This window comes from Puntigrus tetrazona, chromosome 1, assembly GCF_018831695.1.
Source record: "Puntigrus tetrazona isolate hp1 chromosome 1, ASM1883169v1, whole genome shotgun sequence".
NCBI lineage: Eukaryota > Metazoa > Chordata > Actinopteri > Cypriniformes > Cyprinidae > Puntigrus > Puntigrus tetrazona.
In genome coordinates, this window is record NC_056699.1 from 26,006,235 (window position 1) to 26,026,256 (window position 20,022).

General features: G+C 40.2%; 1 protein-coding gene across 8 annotated transcripts in view; it reads left to right on the forward strand.

The window, feature by feature from the left end:
* inpp4b (inositol polyphosphate-4-phosphatase type II B) overlaps positions 1–20,022 on the forward strand; it is a 111,517-nt gene that overhangs the window by 52,253 nt on the left and 39,242 nt on the right. For 7 of the 8 annotated variants that reach the window (XM_043237032.1, XM_043237026.1, XM_043237038.1 and 4 more), the window contains 2 exons: positions 4,690–4,840; positions 13,918–14,048. In XM_043237032.1, coding sequence (XP_043092967.1) covers positions 4,690–4,840; positions 13,918–14,048 — 282 coding nt within the window. The remainder of the gene's footprint in view (positions 1–4,689; positions 4,841–13,917; positions 14,049–20,022) is intronic. The other variant, XM_043237078.1, reaches the window with a different exon arrangement.

Genomic DNA, 20,022 nt, shown 5'->3' on the forward strand with positions numbered 1-20,022 from the left:
CCTGTAAAGCAAATACTCGCTTTATTCCTGTTTTCTGCTTCTGCATATTATAGAGGCAATTATATAAATAATGCAGCTATAATTGTGTGGGTGTGCTGGTATGGATGTCAAAGTGTGGTTTGTGTATGTGTCTTCTTTCGCATCAAAAATAATATTTATTCTTATTCTACTCTTACACTCATCTACTATTTTAAAAATTACGTTTATTCAGCAAGAATGCATTAAACTGGTCAAAAATTTCAGTAAAGACTCATATAGTGTAAAAAAAAATTATTTTATTTTTTACAAAAATAATAAGCAGCACAACTGTTTTCAAAATTGGTAATATTAGAATGATTTCTGAAGAACGCTGTGACACTAAAGACTAATGGTGCTAGAAATTCAGCATTTTATCACAAGAATAAATTGCTTTTTAAAATATATAATAAAATAGATCACAGTGCTTTTAAATTAAAATAATATTAGAATTTTTTTACTGTGATTTTGATCAAACAAATGCATCCTTGGTGAGCAAAATATACTTTATTCAAAACCCGTATGAGAATCTTATAGTGTATATTTTATAAAAAAAAATATTTCATCAGAATGCATGCTTTACGTTGTTGCCAGTGCTGAATGCGCTTTTTCCACCATCTTCCATCAGCGGTTAACTAGGTCACACTAACTAGCCAACTCTAGTTCTCCTGCTCAGCCGCCGCCGATTTGCTGATCCGTGTGATGTCATTTCCTATGTATTTGATTGCTCAGGGGTGGTTCTTCAAACTCCTTCAAAGAGTTACGTTTCATGTATGGATCAGCTTCGTCTCAGAGGTTTCTTTTCGATTCTTCAGAAGAAATACAAATGAGGCAGTTGTTGAACTAAAGTCGAACTATAGAGCTGTAAATGAAAGTGCATAGCAGCTCAGATCATTCAGGCTCCGGGAGAACCTGATGAGAAATTTATGAGTTCATATTGAGTTCTTTGACATTTGTTCACAGGCTTTTTGTGCCTCGGTGAATTTGAGCGGTTGTGATCTCCGCTGAAACTCTAGCGATGATGCACGAGGCTTTTTGTCTGGAAAGTAGGCGGCCTGAGCAAACGTGCTCTGCCGCTTTAAGCTCATTACCGTCTAGGAAGCGTTTTTATAATGCGATCTGGTCGGGACATTAAAAAAGCGACGGCGTTCGAACTGCGTTCGCATGATTAAATTGGCCAAATATGAGGCTTTATAGAGTCCGTTTTGAATAAATGCTTCTCTTTTGACCTTTCTATTCACCGGTTGATCATTCTTCAGTGTTTGTTCCTAGAAAATAACACCCCGGTTCAATGGAAAGAATAGTAAATACAATCTCCCGTTGCGAATCGTTTAAAACGCCTTGCTTAAACGGGCGTCGTTAACTCCCATTGTTTCTGTTCTAGTGAATTTCTGTCGGAATAAATAGACAAAATATGTCATCAAAAACGGCGTGGTTTTAATTTAGCATGTTTGTTTAGTTTACGTTCCGGTCCAATTATGTGGTTGAGCAACGGAATTAATCAGTAATGGGATCATTAAGTAGAGTCGGAAGCGGAATTGTCGAATTCGGCGCGTTTCCCGTCCGCATTGTTGAGATTATGAAGTGGATGCGGGCAGCGTTTGATTGCCGTCCCAGTGAACGGTGTGATTGCCGAGGATAAATAACAGCCAGCAGCGGTGTGAAGTGCAGCTCATTACCTTAATTACCTCAGGTAACGTAGCAGATTAAACAGTATTGGGGGAATACGGCACTTTTTAAGGCATTTCAATTCAGCCCGTGTAAATTTGCTTTGCGCAATGAGGAGAAGAGAGTCGGGACGCGCCGGAGAGTTTTGGCACGTTATTAGTGAGTGGATAGCCCCGAAGTCTCCGGGATGAGAAAAGTTCCCCGAGAAGCAAACTCCGCAGAAGGTCGTTTCTTTATTTATGAGCTGCCGTGATGTGATGGATGGAGGGGAAGTCGGGAACGGCAGACGAATCTCTCCCGAAGTCCAGGGTGCTATCTCTGTATCCGATGTGTTTATTTGTTGTCGTATCTGTAACTGTATTGAATGTCATTGCTGCTGTTGTTTTAGTCACGCCGGCGCTTGTCAAAACACGTTAGCCTCCGCTGCTTGGGTAAGAGTGACTAATGAAATTTGTCCCCGCCGCCCCGACCCCTGCGCCTCAGCAGCTAGTCGACGCGCAGTCATTTCCCTAAGAGCTCGGGCGGGCAGAGGCGACGCGATCCGATTGGCCGTCGGATTAGAGGGCAGACGGGAGGGCGGAGTCAGAGGTTAATCCTCTTCTGTGAAGAGCTCGGCGCTGGATGAGGGAGTTTGAGTCTGCTTCTCCTCCTCTGGAGGTCACGCGTCCATCTGTCTCCGTCTTCACTCCGCATCCTCAGCCAACCACCTGTCTCTGTTTTCTGGACGCGTTAAAGGACGTGTAATACATGTCTATGCTTAAAACAGTAAAATAACCAAAAACCCACAACAACACTGGCCAAAAAGATAATAATAATAATTAGCAAATGATAAAAATGCTCATTTCTATGCTTTGCCACAAAATTATAGCAAGCACATACTCTGTATCTCTCTCTCTCTCTCTCTCTCTCTCTCTCTCTCTCTCTCTGTATCTCTCTCTCTCTCTCTCTCTCTCTCTCTGTCTCTCTCTCTCTCTCTCTCTCTCTCTCTCTCTCTCTCTCTCTCTCTCTCTCTCTCTCTCTCTCTCTCTCTCTCTCTCTCTCTCTCTCTCTCTCTCTCTCTCTCTCTCTCTCTCTCTCTCTCTCTCTCTCTCTCTCTCTCTCTCTCTCTCTCTCTCTCTCTCTCTCTCTCTCTCTCTCTCTCTCTCTCTCTCTCTCTCTCTCTCTCTCTCTCTCTCTCTCTCTCTCTCTCTCTCTCTCTCTGTCTCTCTCTCTCTCTCTCTCTCTCTCTCTCTCTCTCTCTCTCTCTCTCTCTCTCTCTCTCTCTCTCTCTCTCTCTCTCTCTCTCTCTCTCTCTCTCTCTCTCTCTCTCTCTCTCTCTCTCTCTCTCTCTCTCTCTCTCTCTCTCTCTCTGTAACATCTGCACACATATTAACAACTTCTCTGACAACTTTATGTCTAAGAAAATTATCTGTCAGCCGAACAATTATAATAATTATTTTTATATGCACTATTGTTAATAATTCAACGTAACATCAACTTAAAAACAACTTAACTTCTCACAAGCGAAGAAAATTATCTGTCAGCCGAACAATTCTAATAATTATTTTTATAATAATTCAACGGCCCGGAGCCAATTTCTCCAAGAGGATATAACTGCAGACCGGACATCTCCAAAAATGGGCACAACCTCCAAAAAGGGGCGGGGTCTAACAAAGAGTTACGAATCGTGCCGTCTCTGCGTTCTCGTATCTCACATTGTCTTATTAACTGTTTATCTCGGCCAAATTCACTGGTTAAGGTTAGGGTCAGTGGTCGTTTACGGCAGGTTTAGGGGTTAGCATAGTGTTGGAAATTAACACACCATTAAAATCTATAGAATCATCTGTGGGGTGGAGTTTGTGCTGAAGTTGATCAGGAGAAAAAAATTGAGTGGGAGGAAGCCACGCCCTCTTTTGGAGCCGCTACGGTTGCCACACCTCAAGAAATTAATCAGATAATATATATTTCAAGGTATTCGTCTGGTTTTTGTACTCTATTGTGAGTTGGATTATTTCTTCTGCATCTCATCCAACACCTCTGTTTATTCCAGCTGTACATAGCGGACTAGTGAGTGTGTGTGTGTGTGTGTGTGTGTGCTGGTTTGTGTGGTTTATGGGGACACAAATTTGTATGATGCCATGGGTATGACAGAGGTATTATAATTTGAAGGTGTTTTACGTGGACACTGCCAATGTTCCCCGTATTACATAAGGCTTCAAAACATAGCTATCCTCATAAACCACAAATACGAACAGGTGTGCATTAGAGCCTATTTGCCAAAAAATAAGTTTCATTTTCATGTTTTTTCATTGGTTTTGTTGTGTTAATTAGCTGTTTTTATTTTTAACCTTGTTAAAAAACGACCACAACAACTGGAGTTCGAGGTACACTGGAAAACACAATGAATAAAACATGATTTCGGAGGATTATTTGTTAGTTATTTGTTTTTGCAAATGAACTAGTCAAAGGAGCAACAGTCGCGCAATGGGTTTAGTTTAAAGTACAAATACTGTAAAATGCAAGGCGTGCTGCATATACCCACATTATCTTTCAAAGCCTTACGCTTAAGAGTTAAGGTAGACTTTTTTCCTTTGCATGTAATAAGATTCTCACGCCGCCTCCTCAAAGACCCGAAATGGCAAAAAACGTCCTCTATTAAAGCAGCTGTGTAATGAGGAGAAGTAAACGCCGGGTTGTGACTCGTCTGCATCGCCCAGCGCTGAAGATTTCACGCCGTAGAGGAAACAAGTTCTCTTGCAGCCACCTCGCTTCCGATAAGAGCATTAGACGCGTCCTGCGCTCTCTTTCACGGCTATCCAGAACCACTTTCCCTCCGTCTCTCTTGGCGGGACTTAGTTCGCGGCTCTTTGAAAGCGGAAGGCGCTTTTTAAATGCCAGGAAACGGTCTAAACATCGGCCAGACGCCAAAAACCACCGTGGCACGTTGCATGTGACTTAGCTTTGTGGAAGGAACGGACGCTCGCCCTACGGTGTGCCTGACGCACGTCTCTGTGTCTTTCTCTCCGTCAGTGTTTAAGAACGCCGTGTGTAAGGTGTACAGGTTCCAGACGGTGGACAGTAAGTGGATGCTGGTTCGGGAGCAGATGGCCGAGTGCACGCTGTCCTTCAGCGTCCCGAAGCAGCTCATCGGCCTCTACATTCAGGAGGACACCTGCAGGTAAGATGCACTTCTGCTGTGGATGTTTAGTGCGGTGTCTGCTTTAAAGATGGCAGCAGATCGATACAGCGTTGTGTTACTCAATAGATCCAGATCCGAAGCATCTCGCGCTGTTTTCAAGCTAGTGACATTTTTAGAATTCGCAAACAAATGCAAGTAGTTTATTTTGGCGGCGGTCGCATTTTCTTTTCTGTTGTATGTGAGCGAAACATCCTTTAAAAGTGGCACCGTGCAGTGCTTTTGAAAGGGGCTGCATTTATTTGATCGACTTATGTTCAAAAAAGTGATATTGTAATATCATTACAAATTAAAATAACAGTTTTCTGTGTGGATATATATAGATGTTATTCATTGCTGTGATTAAAGCATTATTAGTGTCACACGATCCTTCAGAAATCATTCTAAGATGCTGATTTTACTGCTCAAGATTCTTTGAGATTCTTTGGGAAATAAAAGCAACATTTAGCAACAATATAAATGTTTTATTTAATGTTTATATTAATATATATATATATATATATATATATATATATATATATATATATATATATATATATATATTTTTTTTTTATATATATTTATTTATATATATATATATATATATATATATATATATATATACAATTTATTTATTAATTTTTCCTATTTTTAAGTCTCACCGAATCTTATTAAATATTTGTGCTGTCAAACTATTAATTTAGATTAATCACATCCTAAATTATCGTTTTTTTGTTTACATAATATACGAATTTGTGTTGCACATATTCATTTTGTAATTAGAAATACAAAGCCGCGTGATGCTTACATATTAAATGTATTTATATAAAATATAATACTATAAACATACAAATGTATGTACATTTAAATACCTTCAAAATGTGTACCGCATGCGTGTGCATTTATATACACATAATATACACATGCATTTACGATGCAAACAAAAGATAGCTTTTTATTTGAGATAATCTGAAATGAGCACCTTTGCAGTTGTCGCCATCGGTTAGCCATTCTTGTTTTTCATTGGCTCTGAAGGAGCGGCAGAAATACTTATGTATTTATTTCACTGACTCCAATGCTGAGGAGGAATAGAAGAACTGGGATTCGTTTTAAAGGCACACTTCACCCAAAGCGCTTTATAGTCATTAAATGATAAACCTTAAATGATGGCAGGATGTGAACTGCTCCGCTCATTTGTGTTGAACCCGATCTAGCGTCCGGGGTCACAGAGCGGTCTATTATCCCGCGGTGAACACCATCCGATCTCTCGAGCGCAGGCTGAACGAAGCTGGGATTGTTTGCTCGAGATGCAGAGAGGGTTTATTTCAGAGATGGAAAGGGCTGTTTTAGAGCTATACTTAGCCTGCGCTAAATTATTCAAGGATGTTTAACACTTCAAAGGAGAGCGCCTGTCCTCTCTCTCGGAAACTCCACCGCCCTCCCACCTCCCTCTCCTGCTTTTCTTTCATTTTACCTTGGCGTTCTCTCTTCCCTCCATCTCGTTGTGGGAGGGCCGTAACCTGAGCGTTGGAAGCGCGAGGCCAAGAGAAAGAAGGGAGCGACGCGGGAGAGCTCTCCAAAGCGCAGCGGTCGCTCCGGCACGACGAGTAGATGTTTTTTAAAGCTCCTGAGCGTCTCGGGCCGTGGAAAGCGGCGGAAGAAGAAAGGGGGCATGTTTACGGATGCGCTGGGGGTTCTGAGGGACGGATGCGACACGGCCACCGCAGCTCAGTCGGTGCTCATGTCATCTGAAACGAATTTAGACTCGACTTCGAGAGAGAAACTTAGCAAACAGGATGCAGAGTTCAAAGTGTGATATATGTAATGATAATGATATATATATATATATGGGCAGCTGACAAATAATAATTGGGATGACATTGCAGAAATGTGAAAAAAACAACAACGCACAAATAACATGAGAATAATGCTACAAATAGAATGAGAGCGGTTTATCTTCGACTCTTGCTGACAAATTAATACGTCAGTTAATACCCATATTTAAATATGAAACTATTCATGTAAATAAAATTACGTTTTAATATATATTTTTAAATATATTTAAATATATCTACAGCTTTTGTATTCAATAATTGTATTACATATATGCGCACTTTATAATATTTGAAATATATGTCATTTGAAATAGATATATTATTTTTATTTAAATGTATATAAGCCTGTATTGCATTTAATACATTTATACACAGTGATATGTTTGCGTGTATTTTAATTTTCTATTTTTCTGATATTTGTATAATTTGTATTAATCTGTAAAATATTTAATAATTGTAAATTAAATATGATACATTTACCTGTTATCGTTTAGCATTAATGCAACTATATAATGCTTAAATATATGAAACAAAATAATATAATAAACGTAAAAGCAGCATATATTATTGTATTAATATTTTCAGTATTTTTGTTAAAAAATAATGGACATTTTATAGTGGCGTATGGGAAAATGTGAAAAATATTTGAAGCTTTTTGCGAAACATGCCAAACCATAATATGTATATTCTTCATATCAGAGAACAAATAGGCGCACTTTCTTTTTTGCTAAAACGAGGAATTTCTTTGAATTGCAAGTTGATAAACTCCTCTCACTGTTATTGTCGTTTGCCGACTGAGTTCAAATCGTAAAAAACGAATGTCCTCAAATTCAGGATTTAGTCCGATCCCTGCGCTCCGAGCCAGAGCAAAACTCAGCGAACCATTTACGATCGCGTTTCTCAACGAGCCGAACAATCCCGCGCGCTTAATTTGCTCTTTTTGTTTCCGGCTCCCGCTCTTTTCCCCAGAGTTTGCGTTTTCCCGAACGACCCCGACGCTTCTCGGCGTGCACCGTACTCGGCGGCGGCTTCCCAGAGTCGACGGCTATTAGCATAGGGCCGCGTTTTCATCAGCGGGCGAACGCTTGTAAGCCGGCCCGGGCCGAGGACGCCTTTGGCCGTTGAAGAATCTGAGATCATTAACTCGGCGAGACGCACATTCCCAGACCGGAGCTCCCATAGATCAGACCCTGCTAAGCAATTATCATCATGTGTGCATTATTCAGCGAGGCTGTTTGGCCTCGACACCTGCTCTCCCGCTGCAGACAGGTAACTCGAGCAGCCGCTTCTCTCCCTAGACGTCTAATTATCGGCCCGGGCGCCGCGCTCACCTCTGAGGCCGCTTCGGCTGCTTTTGTAGGCTCCGGTTTAACCACGATTGCGTACGATTCAAAGAAAATACATGTCACGTTTTAACGGAATCGGATGCAATGTTTTCTCATTAGCGCCGTTTGCTAAGCATCGCTGTTACCGCCGCGGCTCTCATCCGCCCACAGACCACCGGAGGAGCTCAGACGCTAGCGTTTGTTTGTTTGCCAACGAGACCTTTTTGTTTTTCTGTGGCTTTCGTCGGATTGACGTCGGCGGAAATGCACACGCGTCCTTCAGAAGTCGACACCACGTCCAAACTCGACCATTCCTGCATTCCTGCTTTTATTCCTTTTCAGCGATTCGTCCGTGCAGCTTGTTTAGAAAAAATAACGCTTTGTGGTTTTTAAGAAAGTAATAAGCTGCGACTTGACTTTCCTTGTCAGTTGACAGAGCTGGTCTAATTTATTTTCTATTTATGCAAGCCAGTTAGTTCTTGATGATTAAATTGAGGTCCTGGCCTGTGGTTGTTTTCATCTCTAAGTATCTGTTTGACCTGAAACTACATTCAGCATTGAAAGCGAAATGGGTTTCGAACAGCATCACGTTGACTGCAGAAGTGAGCCGATGGAAACCAAGGGTCAAGTTATGTCCATTTAGACCCTTGCTGGAGTCTAACCTAAACCGTTTTAGGGTCAAAAATGATCTTTGCCCATTCAGAAAGTAGGCTATTCAAAAAATGTATTTAAGTTTGCCCATTTTATTTGAAATAGTTCAGTATATTCAATACTAGCAATATATATTTAAGTAATGAAATATATAGATATATTATATATGAATAGATATATTATATATATATATATATATATATATGTATATATATATATATATATATATATATATATATATATATATACACCTTTTAATTCTTTGATTGAAATATTTTTGTAAGACATGCATGAAATTTGATTATATTTTGCCAGTGTCCAGAATGTATTTATTAATAAGTCTTTTTCAGAGCATGAAATTAGCTCCGCGTCTGAAGTTTTAAAATAAACAGCATTATTAGCATAATAGCGCTGTTTCATTAGACGTTTTGCCAGTGTCAGATATTAAATAATTTATTTATTGTGAGACTTTTCAAAGCATGAAATTAAAAAAGCATGACATTTTCCCCCTGTCTGCTATCTTTGAAGATATTTATGTATTTATTTATTTATTTTTGTTTATTTATTTATTTATTTTAAGCAAAACATGACATTGGCTTATTTTTCCCCTGTTTTTAAAGAATTAAAATGGCAAACATTTCATTTATTTTCCTTGTATGACTCAAGTGCCCAGTATATATAATGTTTTATATTATTTGTCTGGGTTGTTGTTTATCGTTTTTTACTTATTTCTTCCATGTCTGCAGTTTATGAAAAAAAAGTAATGTTTCATTACGTATTATAATAGATGTTTTGCCAGTGTCTGAAAGCTTGACATTGATTAATTTTTTCCTCTGTCTGCTATCTTGGAAGAAATAAAATTATTATATATATATATATATATATATATATATATATATATATATATATATATATATATATATATAATAAATAATACATATTAAGCACTTGCATTTGCATGCATGCATGCATATATATATATATATATATATATATATATATATATATATATATATATATATATATATATATATATATATATGCATGCATGCATGCAAGTGCTCAATATGTATTATTTCTTTTATTATTAATTTATTTATTGCATAAAGTTGCCTTATTTTCCCCCGTCTGCTGTCTCCGCTGAGGATCATTTGTTCCTGCGATGCCATCAGCCAGTCGGGGTTGCGATGATGTCATTTTCCTGCGGCTACGCAGTGATTAGTCACATGACTTTTACATTCAAAAGATGCATCGCTCAGGTCGCGCGCGTCCAGAGGGGATGAGAAACTGTCACGGAGATGAACGCCAGCGCTAGCGGATAACTCTCATTCCCCGTGCTTTATATACCCGCGCTGTTGTGCTAATATTAGCTAAAGGGCTGAACCGACACTCATTTCTTCTTCACCATCCCACTTTGACGTTGACGGCCCGAGCACACAGGTTTCAAGTGATGTTTCAGACAGAAAGAGACGCTTTGGTCCCGTAGTTCGTCGGGGAACTCTCCAAAGCGTGTATTTGTGTTGATGAACTCTTTGCGGTTTCTTCATCAGTGCACTCCAAGGTACTTTAGCTGTTGTTAATTGCTATTCTCGTCACATTCCTGGGATTGACGGCAGACACGAAGCCTCCGGTGGTTTAAAGCGAGCGGCGGCCGTAACGCACCATGAAATGAAGGCTTCAGAGCGGCCGCTTCCTCGACATCGAGACGTGATTCCAGCGCTCTCGTCTCCCGTCTGCCGAGCGATTGTTTTTTAACTCTGGTAGCACTCCTCGATCTATTGTTTCAGCTCTGCTCTTTATCACTGCGCCTTTCATCCAGCCAAACCCCAATAAAATATGAAACAGAAGTTTCCTCCGCTTCCTCCCCGCATGCGTTCTTTCCGCTACAAATCTCTTTTTTATTATCGCCGCCGCTCCACCCAAAGCACATTCTGATAAAGCGACATTACAATTCAAGTCGGAGCTTTTGAACAAAACAAGATGGTAGATATGACGCTTTTTTTTTTTTTTTTTTTTTAAGTGGCTCGACAACTTCGGCACAAGATCTCCTCAGACTTTTAACTGCTCTGGCACGGCTTGAAGTAATAACAATTTCTTTTCGCCTATTTTTCTCAGATAACCATTGTTTGACGACGAGAACGAGACCGGAATAGATCAATGTGAAGGCCTCCGTGTCTTCTGAAAGACACCGGCTGGTGGCTGGAGCTGAAATCGGCTGTAATTTGTATCTGTAATTGTCCTTTTCGAATCTGATCTTCGCGCACGCATCTCTCGGCCCGCATGCACTGCAGACTTCGCATCTTTCGCAACTCAAAGTGCATGTGAAAATGGAAATTTTTTCTTCTTCTTCTGTGTGACACTAGATTGTTTTTGTGTCCATACGGTGAAAGTCTATGGGGTTTAGCTCACAGTATCTTTATACGCGTGTAAAAATGAACGTCTGATAGAAATAAGTTTAGATTTATTCTTAACCGGTGGTGTTTCTGAACGCACAGGAGCCCGTGTGTACCGTCAGTCAACGCTTTAATCGCATGATTGCTTTATTTATTTATGATTAGTAATGCTTAGGATACGGTTGGGTTAACAAAAGTGTCTTCATTTAACACTATAATCAGAAATAAACTAAAATTCAAATTATAAATCTTATTCTTGCTCAAAAAATACAGTAAAAACATTACAATTGTGAAATATTTTTAGTTTGAGGTAACTATTTTCTGTTTGGCTATATTGTAAAATGCAATTTATTCCTGTAAACAAAGCTGAATTTTTTGCATCATAACGTACAGGATCCTTTAGATATCATTTATTATAATAATATCCTGATTTGCTGCCCGAGAAACATTTCTGATTATTATCAACGTTTTGCTGCTTCATATATTTTTTGCAGGACTCTTCAATGAATATTTAGTCCAAAACAAGATGATTTGTATTTAAAATTGGAATATTTTTTAATATTGCAAATCTATTCATTGACTGTTTTTATCTGTTTTAATTATGCTTCCTGAATAAAAATCTTGCTAAATGTAATGGTGAAAAATCGAAAAAATGAACATCAATCCTAGTTTAGTTTAGTGATGTTAGTAGCACAGAAACAACACGCTTTGGCTTCAAAATGTTGGGAATAGGCGCTGAATTATTAAGGGAAAAAAGCGCTGCTCTTACCTTTCAATAGAAACATAATCTCCCTGTTCTGCTCGTTTCTTTCATTTCTGCAGCTCTTGTCACCTTTGGCTCCTTTTGAAGATGCTAATCACATTTCTGAAATTATTATTAAAGTATCACAGGGGCTTTGAATTTACATGAAAATTAATCATTGTTCCCTTTGGAAATGCCCGAAACAATTAAAGATTCCTGAGCCTTTTATTAATGAGGCTTGGCTCTCTGTCGGCCTGCATGGAGAGATAACGTGCCTAAATCTACCGTAGTGTTACGCAGCAAATCGCTGCAGACCTCGCATGACAGCAGCGAGTCGAGCAACGGAGCCTCTCAGCGTGTGACGCGCAAAGAGAAAGCCTGAGCGTAAACGCTGTTGAATGAGACTGAATGAGTGAATCTCACCTGTTGAATTGCTCCAGGGGACAGAAATAGTCTTTGATCCCTTTTCAAAGGCCCAGTGGAGGCAAAATTGGAGTTTTGTTGCTTTCAGTCCCTGCGTATACAGATTTAAAGGGGTCGTGTGATGAGGAATTCGCTGGCTTCTCGGTTCGAGAAAACGCACCGTGACGTTCAGAACTTAAACCTCAAAACATTTATTGAACATAGGCAGCTCGTTTTGTACTTCTGTGACTTTTGGATGTCAGAAAAGTTAGTGAAGTTGAGTTTGACTTGAGCTTATTTTTAACAGTAAGAGCGCTGATCGTTTCAGTCTGATTTTAGCCATGATAAGGGCACATTCGTGAGCTTGTGTGTTTGATGAATCCGTCTCAGCTTTCGAGCGGCGTATGCTGTTATTTAAGGATGCAGCAGTTTAAACTATACCCTAAAAGTCAGAAAAGGTGTAAAATCTCATCTAGATCTGTTGCGTGCGTTGAGGTTCGAGATGCTCTCAAACCGTGCAGGAGAACATGGTTTTGGTCAAGTCTGCTTCGGTGCTGCTTTCGTTAGGCTACAGCAAAAATGAGCATCTTAGACTTTTGGATGTTAAACAGGAACAGTAATGTAACTTAGATGGGTAAAAGTTGGAATAGAAAGTTTAAAATAACTCTAAAAGGTTGAATTTTACTCAAAAGTAAGTGTTAGCACATTTGCTGTTGTGTTTTAACCGGTTGCTAGCATACTTCCAACATTTTAAGTGCTTCACGTCTTTCTAGCATTCTTTTTTAGCATACTGCGACATTTGTTAACATTTTAATGTGTTTTAATATGTTTTAACATGCTAACATATCTTACTATGTGGCTAGTATGATTCTACGCACATTTTAACATCGTTAGCATGTTTCTAGTACATTCCCTGTTGAAAAAAACAAGCATATGTTGGTTAGGTTTACAGGGTTACATTTATCGCATTGCTAACATGTTTTACCATGTGGCTATATTTCATTGTTAGCATGTTTTAATGTGTTTATAACGTTTTAACACACTGCTACCATGTGGCTAGCATATTTGCAAATAGCAAATTGTTACCATGTTGATGCGATTTTTACACATCCCAGCAAAGGACTAGCATAAACCATCAAAGGACTAGCATAAACCAGCATCCCAGCTTAACATAACAAGCATATGCTGCTTTTTTCAACAGGGATTAGTAGCATTTTCTAACATACACTATTACTATTACTATTACTAGCACATTTTATCATGCTGTTAACATGTTTCTAGCATATTTATGCATATTTTAGCACATTTGTAGTATTTCTCTAGCATATAACACATTGTTAGCATTTGTTAACATTTGTAGAACGTGTTTAAGCGTGTTTTAGCGTCACTGTCGTTTAAACATGCTACGCAATCTAAATGTTGAGAGAATCGTAACATTTTTCCTGCACGTTTTAACATATTTCTAATGTTTTAGCCTGTTGTTAGCATGTTTAACATGTCTTAGCGTTTGGGTAACACGTTTTAGTATGTCGCTAGCATATTCTTAGCATGTTTTACTGTGCTGCAAGTAGGTTGTTAGGTTTTGCTAGTGAAAAACTCTATAAAAGTTGCTGTATGAAAGTTTTCACCCCCTCAGTGAAAGACTATGTGAGTTTTGGCCTTGTCCAAAGCCCAACGTGGGAATTCTGCGAGTCAAACCAACATGATGATTGATTTATTTTGTTTCCTACAGGATACAGGAGCTAAAAGATCTGGGAGAGCTTTCTCCACACTGGGACAACCTACGGAAGGATGTAATTTCTCGCTACGACCAGATCATAAAAGAGTACCAGGACACGCTGGTCGAGCTGGAGAAACTCACCGGTAAAGGCTTCAGACGCAATGAAGAGCGCTCTCTCTTACGCACACGCATGCACATAATACGCAACGCCAGACTTCATCCAATGCAAACAGTTTCTTCAATTTGCACGCGACTTCACACGCAATTGATCAGCAGGTTGTAAAAGCGTGGGGCTTTTTCCGGTGTCCAGCTGCGTTCATGCAGAATTTCTTAGTTCATCAAATTTTCATACGCAGCTCACAGTTAGCTGTCACATCCGATGCAACGTTAAACTCGCTTGGTTGCGCGTCGTACAGCAGCGAGCGGACAGAAAGCCGCCTTCTATTGCATTAGCCTGTATAAAGCTTGTCCGCAGTAAACACATATTTGTCGCTTTCAATAATAACAAGACTTACTGTAGTGCTCCATCTGCATGCGTTGCCTGATTTTTGCGAGCCGACTAAACTCGAAAAATGGATAAAAGAGTCTGATTTTTATGCCGCTGCTCCCAAGCACATAAGCCAAAATGACAAATAAGACATTGCCGCAGTGCATTTTGCAATAGCATTGGCCATGTAAGCGTTATATGTCTCTACCAGTTGACACATTGCTACTGTCACGCGGTATATGCCATCATCTCGCCCCAGCTCTAGCGTGATCCATATTGTTGGGGGGGAAAATAATACGGAGCTCAGAATGCCAGTATTTGTCAGCCGCGCAAGCAAAAATGGTCATTGATGATCTTGCCCTTCTAATCAGCCGCGACGGCGCGAAATAAATGATCCGCCTGATCGATCGACCCGTTACCGAGGCTTATATTCAGAGATGAAATTGCGCGGGCTTGTGTTTTGCCAGCTGAGCCGTGTCGACGTGTCCGTCCCTGAAGGAGGAGAGGAGAGATGGCGAGATCTCAGGTTGTTCTGCCTCTCGACAGCCCATGAGTGGCCAGCTGCTACGTCGGCCTCTAATCTTGTTTGCCGTGTAACAGACGCCCCGCTCCCTCTCAGGCGCTCACATCTTTCCTTTTTCTCGTGCTACTGTGTGCTTTTTTTTTTTACTTTTGTGATCTGACTTGTTCAGAAAAACAAGAGTTCTGGCGTATATTCAGCTGCTGGCAGCTCTTTCTTTTTTCGTTTTTCCGCGCGGTAAAAGCTGTTGTATATATGTTTCGTGCGTTGCTCTTTTATTCAGCAGGTCGTCCGATATCAGATTCATGCCGATGAAGTGATTTGGCTGCTGAGCGATCAACTTCAAACCAGTGGAAAATATGTTTTGATGATATAAAAGACATAGCCAGGGATAATTTCGAAATTATTTAAAATATCCAGGGTTAATCTACAATTTGGATTGCTTTTATAAGATCCCATGCGTCCTGATCTGTTCTTTCAAGTGCTTCTTCACCCCAATGTTTTTTTTTTTTCTTTTGTAAAAAGCTGTCAAATTATTAAGCCGCGTCCCATGTAGTCCACTAGTATTTTGCGGTGTGGTAGAATATATTTTATTTAATATATATTTCTTTCTTGGTTTTCTTCCCGGATGTGATGCATGTTGCAAAGCCAAAGTAAACTTTAAACAAGTTTGTTATAAAGAACATCACTTTTTCACATAACGCGCCGAAGTAGCCCCTGCATCGAGTGAGTAATCCATTCTGGATCCAACGATATCAACCAATTCAACCCCACCTGGTAACCACAGAACAGGTACGCCTTCAGTTAAGGGCATACCTTTAGAGTCTTCATAGCACACTAACAAATCTTAAAGGGGAAGTGCACCATTTTTGTGTTAAATTAGTTTCTGTCCCAGCAGAGATTCGAACCAGCCAGTTATCTGCAGGTTGCTTCTCCTATGCTGCACGTAATCGTAAGCTAACGTTCACAAAACATTGCAGGGAGGTTTTTGCGCCAATCTTTTCAAAAACGAATCCTTTAAAACATTCTTTAATGGTTATCTTTAGGTTGCATTATCAAGACCTTGCACGGTCCCTCACATTTACTTCCTGCCGCGCACAATCAAGTGTAGGTATGTCAACGAAGCTCTCTTCTTTGTAGCGTTTATTTGGCCTACATCACAGCCGTGTACCGTGATTTGATACGTTCTGCTCAGCTGCAGGCGGCGCTAGCATGAAAGGCGTTTTTAAGAGCGCTTGATTGGACAAAATGCAGTGAACTGCGTATATCTGCGTACACTAGCATACGAATAATCTCCAATACACATGGTCACGTTGGGTATTAGAGCATTGATGGTAGAGAGCATTTTGCCATGCAGTTATCAGGCTAAAACCTCAGCGTCCTCTAATTCAACTTCCTTTAAAGCACTGCAGCTGAAATATTAAAGCTTCGAAACGAAACCTGTGAAATACTCTAGAAAAGCGAATGGACGGTATTAACGGACTAGCTGATGGCCGGCCCCGTCGTGTCTGCGTATGTTCTCCTGTCTTCTGGGATGTTGTCATAATCCACTCGCTGCAGTGCCACTGCAGAGTATTAATTATTGATATCTAATGTTATCACAAGGTTGGCAACTTGTGGCTCGGGAGAGTTTGGTTTCAGCCGGCGTTTCTCAGAAAGGACAGATCCGTTCTTCCCGCCGCCCACTTCACCTCAGGGCGGGCATTGCAGTTGTTTGGATCTGGTCTAAAAAAAATATATATATATATATATATATATATATAAAGAAAACACAAAACAAGCTCTGTGGTGTTTTTTTCCCCTTTCGTTTAATTCATTTTTAATTAGACGAGGCTGACTCGGGGTACTTCAGAGTGTGTTAACTAATGAATTAATCATTTTGTGTTAGCATTGTTTGCAGCCGGTGGAATTAGAGGCACTGGGAGCTAATCCTGTTGTTTGTCAGTCCTCCAGCGGGATCGAGCGGCCCGGGGTGGAGAAACCCACAGCCTCACCCGTTACAGACAGCAGAGGAAGACAAATCCAAGCAAAGACTGCGGTGACTCACGCAATAAGTTGAGGGTAATTAAAATAAGCGAGCTTCCTGGACTCTTCCTTAAAGGGGTTTTTCTTTTATTTCGCCATTTACTCATCCTCGTGTTTCCGGCGGTGTTCCCAAAAGAAGACGTCATTTACAAACACATTTTTCTTTTCTTTTGGAGGGGTCGGGGGCTAGTCGTTCGGCAGGGATGCATTAAATTGATCTCAAGTAGACTTTTTACGGTGTTGGAAAAGTTACTATTTCGGTAACGATCAGAAGTGTTTCTTGAGCAGCAGCTCAGCGTATCCGTGATTTCTGTACGATCACGATCATCCGAGTCTTCCTCATCACCGAATACTGGAGTGATGATGCTAAAAATTCAGCTTTGCATCACAGGAATAAATTGCATTTTAAAATGCATTGTACTAGAACGATATTTCCCAATAGAAAATCCTACCAACGTCAACCCTTTGACAGTCCTGCAACCATGTGGACTACTTCATATTTTTTCGACTTCCCCTGGTCTCCTGTTGTTTTCGGGAAAAGAGCAGTTTGGACTGAACATCTCCTTTCGTGTGGCGTGGCAGAAAGCAATCCGAAGTGAGAAAATTGGCAGGAATGACATTTGCAGCGGCACTGTTTGTTCTTCGTGGGCTTTGGCGGTCTCGCGAGCACAAAAGCGCTTCATCAAGCCCCAGACGCTGATTTGTCCGCCGCTAAACCACAGCCAGTCTGCTCCGTACGAGCCTGCAGACCGCAGACACCACGAGCTGCTCCTGCCGCCCTGGGAGAAAAACCCTGAAAGCGATTGGCACGAGAGACCTACAGCGAAGCTCCTGTGCCAAAAGCTAGCTGTGCGTTTAGCGTGCATCGTCAAGCCAGTGGTGCTTTCGAGACTCTGTTCCTCGGCGTTTCTGAGAAGAGCGTTTAATGGGAGCCAGGAAGCATGCCTGATGTTTCCCGCTCAAGTACACTCATCTCCGACTGGAGACGTGATCAGTCGCATTGAACTCTCATCATTATGCGCTTCTGTAGCCGAGGAGGAGATCATATGGGGGAAAACAGTCAGCGAGGAAGAGAAATAATGAGACTGCCAGCTCTCTCACGGAAAAGAGACGGCGCGTTTGTGTTTGCGCAGCTGACAAACGCGCATGAAGCGTTTTTCAAGGTAGTTTGTAGATGCATTTCTTCTCCACTGCTATTAATCGCTTTCGGCCTCCACTGGTTCTGTAGTCCTGCCGCGTGACAGATTATTTCGAAGGTTTGTAGCCTCACACCGCAGGATATTCCTAGGCATTCAGCTTGAAGTCAGCAGACTCCCATCCACACACATCAATAAGGCATTTGCTTATTATGTTTATTAATGGGGGTTTATGCGGAGTTAACAATTAGCATGGAAATGGTTAAATGATGTCGCAAAGTTATATAAAGTTTAATTAGCTTTGACAGTTTGACAAGCGCTGTGTATCATATTACCAGGCCGATCTTTTACGAGGTGGCTTATTCGTGCGGATAACGATTTTTTGCCAAATGGCACGTATTTTACGAGTTGCACAATTGGTATGAATTGGTATGAACGACTTGCACCTAAAACCTACACGTCACCGGGGTTTGGATAAATTGTACAAAAACTAAATGAGTGAGGATGAGGAATTCGTACAGATTTGCCACCTCGTACATTTTGTCCGACACTCTCATGATCGATTCGTCCGTAGTTCATACACATGCATTAAGGAGCTACTTTCTTGGTGCATTTATTCAGCATCTCATTATTTTATATTCATTCACCATTTTAAATTTAATTCCGGTGCGTCATGATTTAGCAAAGTGTCTCGTGTTATTTACGACATCGTAAATGTTACACGTTTTACATATTATTTTGCATACGTTTCACGGATAGTTGTGATGAAATGAATTTTATGATAGGAGTTACATCTCGAAACAAACATTTAAATGCAATTATGTAGATTTATGATGGTGATTTATGATACTTTAACACTATCTACTTTTAATCCGGTCAAAATTAAAAGTGGGATCCATTTATAATCATGTAATATGTGTCATTAATTTGGTTTGAAAATTATCTGGTTGGCAAAAATAAGTAGATGTTGTGTTCTGTTAGTGTAGAATTGGGTTCTAGTCACTTCTGGGTGGTCAGTTTGGGGGGCAGATGGTGTGTGTGATGGGGCTAAGTCCTCCATTAACCTGTGTCCCAGGAGAGAGCACATCTGTCTGACGGACGCCTCTCAGCCGCTCGGTTTCACACGGAGTAGCAGGAGCGCTTTGAGAAATAGCTTTTAAATGAAGCCTGTAAACACGAGAGCAAGACTCCAGACTTATGAGCGGCCTAATAAAAGCTGTTTTGTTTTACATGAAGCCGGTGGCTTCAGATCCGCCGTTTCCCAATAAACTTCTCTTAATTTAAAGCAGTTAAAATCAACATCAAACACAGGGTTTTTTTTTTTTTTTTTTTTTGCAACATATTGTTTCACATGGTATACGTTCACAAGTCTAACTTCTCCTAATTAATTTTAATATCCATTTAAAAATTTCATTCATTTATTAATTTGATACAATGTATATCCTAATTAAGGACGGCCTTAGAGTTATTAAAATGAACATAAAATTATTTTATTTTAATAAATTACATTTTATTTAAATTTACACCAAATAAAATGATATAAAACACTGTAATTTGATTCCAGATTTTTACGTTATATACATGTATAATATTTTTTTAGGTTTATTGTATTTAATTTTATTTTTCAGAGCAGTGCATTAAACGTTTCTTATAACCAAGCGCTCTAATTAGCGTCCGCGCAGCATTTTCTCTTCCCACCCGATGATGCTGTGGAGGTGTAGTGAATTTATGCCTTGTTAAATATTTCGGCATGCACTTTTTCAGCTTAACTAGGGTCAAACATGCAGCGATGATGAAATGTTTGGTCAGAGGTCGCGTTTCAGTGTGGGTGCCGCTCTTCATTTCTGTACGTTCGGTTGTAAATAAAAGGGTGTTTTGTGGTGTTTATTGGCAGGTCTGTTCTGTGTGTGAGTGATATGGAGCTGTGGAAGCAGCGGCAGTGGGGCATT